The sequence below is a fragment of the Crocodylus siamensis genome, chromosome 3, assembly GCF_052110815.1.
Source record: "Crocodylus siamensis isolate JL-2025a chromosome 3, ASM5211081v1, whole genome shotgun sequence".
Classification (NCBI taxonomy): domain Eukaryota; kingdom Metazoa; phylum Chordata; order Crocodylia; family Crocodylidae; genus Crocodylus; species Crocodylus siamensis.
The window spans coordinates 252,404,261-252,411,358 of record NC_143397.1 but is presented as its reverse complement, the minus strand read 5'-3'; the positions used below and the strand labels follow the sequence as shown (position 1 = coordinate 252,411,358).

The following is a 7,098-nucleotide window of genomic DNA, read 5'->3' as shown; positions in this document are numbered from 1 at the left end:
GCTATAGGATTCTCTGTGTTGTAAACTATTTATAGATCCTTCCCTTCTTCCTCTCCCCCTGGAGAATCAGAAATGGGCAGCGTTAATCAAGCTGCTATTTTTAAAATGGGGCTGACGGGAAACCAAGCATTTCCTTTGATTTCTTCAGTCGGTGGCTAGACGCCCCTTCTTGCATCTGGGAATCCTTGCCGGCATATAGGTTGTTACTATGAGTTTGGCAGTGCACAATCTGCTCGGCTGACACGAGAGGAGATTTTGCTTCGCTGCGATCTTGTGCTGTTGGCACCGTACACTCATCCCGCCCCTCCTTAAATCGCTGGTATCCATAGTCGAGGGTAGGGGTGCTGGGTTTGGACAGGGCCCGAATTTAGTTACGCAGCACTCAGTCTGGTGCCAGGAGCCCGGCGCGTGCTGGCTACAGGGTCTTGCTCCTCCGCTCGGGGTCAGGCCCATCGCCGTATTCGGGGCCAGGAGGGAATTTTACCCTGGGGACAGATTGGTGCGGACTATGAGGGGGTTTTTTGCCTTCCTCCGTATACGTTCCCCTTTCTGGGATTTTTCCAGCGTACTTTAACGACCGTTGCAGGGCGAGGATGCTGGAGGCCGCGGCCCTCCGTTCCCTGTGGCGGGCGCGGGCGTCACGTCTGGCGCGGTGGTGAGAGGCTAGACGGCGGGTTTGTGTGGGGCGCTGGGGCGCTCCTGCCTCGCGCAGCGGGGTCACAGCTGGCCCCGGGAGCCCCTCGATGACGCCGCGAGGCACTTGGCGAGGAACTGGCCCCTGAGAGAACAGGCGGGGTGAGCGGCGGGGGGTGGCTGTGGCCCTGCGGACGCCCCCTCCCCAGGCTGCGACCCGCACCGTCGGGCTCAGCCTGGGCGCAAGGAGAAACTTCCTGCCCCGGAGGGAGAGGCAGGGGCCGCTCGACCCCTGCCCTGCGGGGGCGGCGGTTGCCTCGGGCCGTGAGGCGGCGGCGGCCGGCCCCTTTCCCGCGCGCTCGGGCCCGGCGGGCGGGGGCGGGGCCCCGGGGAGGAGCCGCTCGCACCCAGGCGGGCGCCTGACGCGCGAGCTCCGCCCGGAGGCTGCGAGCGCCGCGCCCCGATGCCGCCGTCCTGCCGCCGGGCGTGAGAGCTCCGGGGCCGGGGCCCCCGGCAGCGGGTCGCATGGCCCCGGGGCGCGGGCTGCCCGGGGGGGGCGGGCTGCCCCTCCCCGCGCCGAGCCCAGGGGCTTCGGGCGCGCGCGGCTCTTGATGGCCCTGCGCACTGGGGCGGCTTGGCTCGGGCAGGTCCTGCGCAGCGCGTCCCGGCTGCGGGGCACCTGGGCCCGGCGCTCCAGCAGCCTCCTGTGCCTGTCTGCCGAGCCCTCCCCCGCCCGCCGCCGCCGCCGCCGCCGCCGCTGCGTCCTGTCGGATCCCCGGGCGGCCAGGGGGGGACATGGTCCTCGCACTCGCCCCTTGCTGGCGGCCATGAAGAGGCAGAACGTGCGGACCCTGTCCCTGATCATCTGCACGTTCACCTACCTGCTGGTGGGCGCCGCCGTCTTCGATGCCCTGGAGTCCGACCACGAGATGCGGGAGGAGGAGAAGCTCAAAGCCGAGGAGATCCGGCTCAAGGGGAAGTACAACATCACCAGCGAGGACTACCGGCAGCTGGAGCTGGTCATCATGCAGTCCGAGCCCCACCGCGCCGGCGTCCAGTGGAAATTCGCCGGCTCTTTCTACTTTGCCATCACGGTCATCACCACCATCGGTGAGTGCCCGGGCGGCTGGGCACTTGTTGGGCGTCCCACGCTGTGCCCGGGTCTCGCTGCCCCTGGGGGTGGCCAGGGCAGGGGACGTAGGGGAGGAGGAGAAGCCCCTCGGTGCCCCGACCGGGCTCTGTCTGCTTTGCCACTCGCTGCCCTGCCCTTGGGCGAGCCGGGGTGGCCTCGCGCTTGAGGATGGGCTAAACCTGGAGGGTGATCAGGTTTCCCCCTCGGTGGGTGCTGTGGTCTCGCACACTCGGGTCCTCTGTGCTTACTACCTTGACTTCTCCCAAAGTTTTCTTTTGCCCCGGTAGGGAGCTGGTAAGTCAGAGGGCGTTCGTTATAGCGGGGCCTGCATTTGGGGGTGAACGGGTTAATGGCCGGATGATCACTGTGGTTCATTCAGTGCCTAACTCCGGAGCAGAGTTTCCAGAGATGGCAAAGTGATCCAGCGACAATGGGCAAAGCCACAGGCTGTCAGTTTGTCCCGGCTCAGTTGTGTTTCCCTGAAATGCAAACCCGTGCCTGGATCTGCAGACACAACGATGTCTAGAGCTGTTGTGTGGGCTTGTGTTGTGGTCGCGCTTTGTACTAGCTCCGTATGAAACAGGATGGTTTTCCCGAGGCAGCTGCTCCGTCCTTCTCCCAGCACTTTGAGATGCTCCTCTACCAGCTGGGAAGCCGAGAAGGTGGCTTTGGCTCTGTGGATGGTTGATAGTGCATTGTACTGAACAGGACATGAAAGCCCAAGCTCACGGTTGTTAACGCAGGCACACACTATCTTCTTACTGTTTAGGGCTTGTTACAACAAATCTGTACATTACCACCTGCAGATACTGTCAATTTTCAGCCCAGTCTCCACTCCACTCTCCTTTGAGTTGTTGGGGAAAAAAAAGTGTTTGCTTACATTTATATTTTGACTTTCTTACCCGGGGCAGTAAATCATTTTTCCTTGAAAGGTCATCTGACACTGTGAAGCCTATTTTCCCTTATGGAAATGACAACTTTTTTTGTTTTGTATTGTTTTAAGCGATAGTCCCCCTTTTTTTAAAGAAAAATCTTGTTGAATAGCTTTTTTCCCTTTTTCCCCACTGTGAGACTTCTTTATAGGAATAGAAACTATGAGTTAGAAATACTATGTGTATTTTCTCAGGCCAAATGACACACATTTATTATGCATTTACTGCAAAGTCAGAACTGGCTTCTTAGTTTGTGCAATGGGACGTCTCTGCCTCCATTTCATTGTATAATTTATTTGTGCCTTAAGAAACCGTTGAACGATCTTATCCTTATGGATTATGTATGGGGCTTGTGGATGTTTGCCTGTTTACCTGCTGTACTTTTGTGTATCTGACCGTTAACTATCTTTTTCAGTCACTGGACTATGCTGGCAATAGGCAGGGAGGGGGTCATGTGGTTCACTGCTTACGTGAAATTTGCTATGGCAAGGAGCAAAACTTGCCTCTGTGTTTAAAGTTGAGGAAAGTGGAGCAGCACTTTCCTTTCAGGGGCACCAGACCTGACTTATGGGAAAAGCAGAAGTCCATTTGCTTTAGTTTAAAAAGAAAGCTGAAGTTCATTAATATTAGTAGCAGCACATTTAACTATTATTTGCAATGAAAAACTTAGATACATTTAAAAAAAATCAATTGCAATGGCCATGTATATTCCTTGCAGCAGGTGATAGTCTTCTCAAGGCTGAAGCACTTTGAGAAGTCAGCATGCTTTTAACACTGAAATGTGTATAACAGTAGTGAAGCACTGGAGGAAACAGCGGTGAAGAAAAGGAGTCCTATCTGTTATTCAGAGGAATATTCTCTAGCATAAGGAGGATCAACTTCCTAAAGTTTATTAATAAACAGGTACTCTGTATTTCTTATTATAAAAGCACTTTCCCCCTCCTTCCTCTGGCCTGCAAAACGTCTTTCCAAAACTCAAGTTACGCAATGCTGGAGTCCCGTGTAACAATTGTTCTGAAAAATGAGTCACTGAACTTTCTTAACATTTCTTTTGCCTAAAAAGGATGTTTCCAGGAGAGAAACTTCTCCCCCCCTACCCACTACTTAGGGTTGTAGGCCCTGAAAGGAAAAAGCAATTTTGCATTTCTGGTGAGGCTTCTTGCATTATGTAGTAATATTCCATGGTCAAGGTAATTTTTGGTGGCCGTTCCCATGTTTAATCTAACCTTGAACATGCTGCTTCTGCACACCTGGCATGATCCCTCCAAGAAAAAAATCAAGAAGCACATACATTTCTATGCGTGAACAAGTCACCCTGTACAGTGACTTGTTATCAACACTCTCATCCTTTTTGCATGCAAAGATAAATTGATGACAAGGGCTTGTTGTATTTTGTGGCATGCCGTATTCACTCCCACAGACTGACCTCCAGAGACCTGTAAAGCAAACCAGAGCATCAAAACCTGTAGCAGGCTGCATATGGCAGTGGATGAATTTAAGTCTTCATTGAGCTTTTTTGATATGGTCGTGCTGGCAGCACGTCTGAAGTAATTACCTTTTTACTGTGTTTATTGTATGGCTTTCAGTTGATCGGAGGCATTTATTGTGGACCTCAAAACATGATCCAACCAGAGCTGATCACCTCCAAGAGGTTATTGCCAAAGGGACCCAAGCAAATGCGAGGTCGATCTGCTTTTTTTGGGCTTCGTTTTGTGTTCCCACTGCACGCGCCTGGTGCTGAATTGGACAGCTCCCTGAAGCAAATGTCCTGCAGTCTTCACCTTTTGCCAAATTGGACGCCACAAAAAAAAAAAGGCCCCGCAGCTAGTTACTTCATTTGAAGCCTAGACGATCAAAGACCTATTTTGATGGAAATATCATTACTCTGAAAGCGTCCAAGTCGGTTGAAATAATAGGGCTCGGCCAACTTTTTGGTTCTGTGCTAGGTAGGTCATTTCCCATTTATCTTCTAGCAGTAGTTGGTTGTTGGTCTGTCTGGCTTGTCAAACCCCAGAAAGGACAAAGCATCGAGTGAGTAAGAGAGTTTCTATTTTGTACCCAGGAGATCTTTCCCAGTCACAGATTACAATACACTTTTAATTCTGCTTCTTAATGTTTCATTGGCAACAACAAGTAACACCGTTTTCAGTACCCGTTGTCTTGAAATCCCGTGGCAGGTCAGACGAACCATCCTTTTCTGAAGTTTTTGTCCTGTTACAATGCAGAGAAAATGTTCCGTTGGCCAAAGGAGCTAATTAGGTGCTCTGGAGTCTCTGTGCTCTCTACTTTTATTGCAGTATTTTTCTCACTTCATTGTTAGCTGGTTGCAGATCCCATCCACTTCCCATTATCAGTCCGAAAAGATGAGAGAAAGTGAATTTTCCCAGTATTTCAGTCACATATTTCTCTTAAATGTTTCATCAACATTTATACCACTGAGTAAATCAAGAGGCAGGGCATCATGAATACAACACCAATTATATTTTTTTAAAGCAAAACGTCGGGATCACTGATAAGATGGAACTCCATCTCCTACAGGTTTCTAGCAGTGAGTAAACTGTTTTTATTTAGGCAGGTGTTGGCACTGTCAAAATGCGTTATTGGTATGGATATCACTCCATCATTTAGGCTTTTAAGGGTGATAGTCATACTTGATTTAACACTACAGAGCTCTCGTAAACACTGAATATTTCTGGAGGCTTGCACAGAATGGAAAGAGCCAAAAGCTGCTTATGGTGCCCTGAATTGAATGGAAGCACTAAACAGACAAAGAAGGCTCTTTTCCCCCCCAGAAAAGTGTCCACATTAAGTGGGCCAAAGGTGGACGTGGCTGGTAAGATGCAGTGGGGAATCTAAAAAAAGAGCCACTTTCTAGGCGTTTGACCTGTTGATATTTTAAAATCAGTCCATACCTTACTACAGAAAGTGAGAGCGATGCTCAGTTCATATCTTACTACAGTAAGAGAGATCAAACAAGTGCGGACATTGTTGGAGACCACTATGCAGACAGCCCCCGCAGATCTACCCAACTATCCGATCTCTATATACAAATGAGAGGAGTCCTTAGCGCTAACAGATGTAGCTGTCTGACAGAGAGCTTAATTCTGTGTTTAAGAAAACAGTTAGAAAGATGCTGAAGTCCTTTCCTATTCAGAATGGCAGCTGACTGCTTTAACCTCTATCCTTCCCCTTCAGTTTACCCATCTGCAAAAAGTGGTGTAATAGTACTTAGGTATAGCATGGGTAGTGTGAATTTTTAAAACTAATATTTATAATGTTTCTAGGGAAAGGGCTTGATAAGCACAATGTTTATAATGTTTCTAGGGTAAGAGCTTGATAAGCACTCCTCCCCCTAATTGGCATTTGGATTTGGATTTTTGACCTAATCCATTGATGGTGGAGTGAGGGAAATCAGAAAAAAATGCTGTAAGAAGAAAGTTAAAAATAATAAGTGCAAAAAAAAAAAAAAGCATGGGTGGTGTTGGGAGGGGGGTAAAAGAACAAAGATTTCCATGCTTTGTTCTACCAACCAGTACATCAGCGACTAGCCATGGACCTGAAGATCTTATCTAATTCAAATAAAACAGATTGGATTGGAGCCATTTGTTCACTAATGCACTCAGATCAAAGTGTAGGGCCAGATCCGGTGCATATAGCTCAGCTGAAGTCAATGAAGCTATGCTGATTCATGCCAGCTGGGAATCTGGCTCAGGGTATTAGATACTGGAACTTTGCACTCTGTTCGTTGCATCTTCGTGGTTTAGCCCCATCGCAGAACTCTGACCCGGATAAAGAGGCTCAGCAAATCTTTTAAGTCTTCTCTTGTTTTTTCTCTCTGCATTCAACTGTTTAAAACATTTTTGTACTAAAGCAATTGTGCTGCTTGTTTGGATGATTCAGAACTGTGTTAATGTGTGTGTGGTTTTTTTTTTTTTTTAAAGGATTCATGAGACTGTGAAATGGTAAATGTGGGGTTTTCTCCCAGTTACATCCTGTCCACATTCTTTTCAGTCATATTAGCAAACGGATTTGAAAATAGTTCATTAACAAGGCAGAAGTGTAGTTTAGATTGGTGTTTCCCTCATGCATCTTAGGGAAATTTAGCTGAGTTTCTGGAGCTATCAGTGCCTAGTAAAAACTTATAACGGGCCGGAGGAACGGGTGTCACATTCTTATTTCATTTTAGCATTTTGGTGTCCTTCCACACTCTGCTCCTTACCTCTTCTTCCTAACTGTTTTGCCTCTTCTTTTTCATGAAGAAAGCAAGCCCACAGTCTTTTACATGGCCCTTTTATTTCTTTCTGTTATATAGTTTCTATACGTACTTGGATTATTGGATCATTGGATTATTTTCCAATGTCTATATCAGGGTGTCCATTCTTTGTGGCCATTGCTAGGCAT

At 48.9% G+C, this 7,098-nt stretch overlaps 1 protein-coding gene across 1 annotated transcript in view; it reads left to right on the top strand.

The window, feature by feature from the left end:
* Positions 1–1,149: 1,149 nt before the first annotated feature.
* KCNK9 (potassium two pore domain channel subfamily K member 9) overlaps positions 1,150–7,098 on the top strand; it is a 121,265-nt gene continuing 115,316 nt past the window's right edge. Inside the window, exon 1 of the mRNA XM_090037375.1 lies at positions 1,150–1,743. Coding sequence (XP_089893501.1) covers positions 1,245–1,743 — 499 coding nt within the window. The 5' untranslated portion in view covers positions 1,150–1,244. The remainder of the gene's footprint in view (positions 1,744–7,098) is intronic.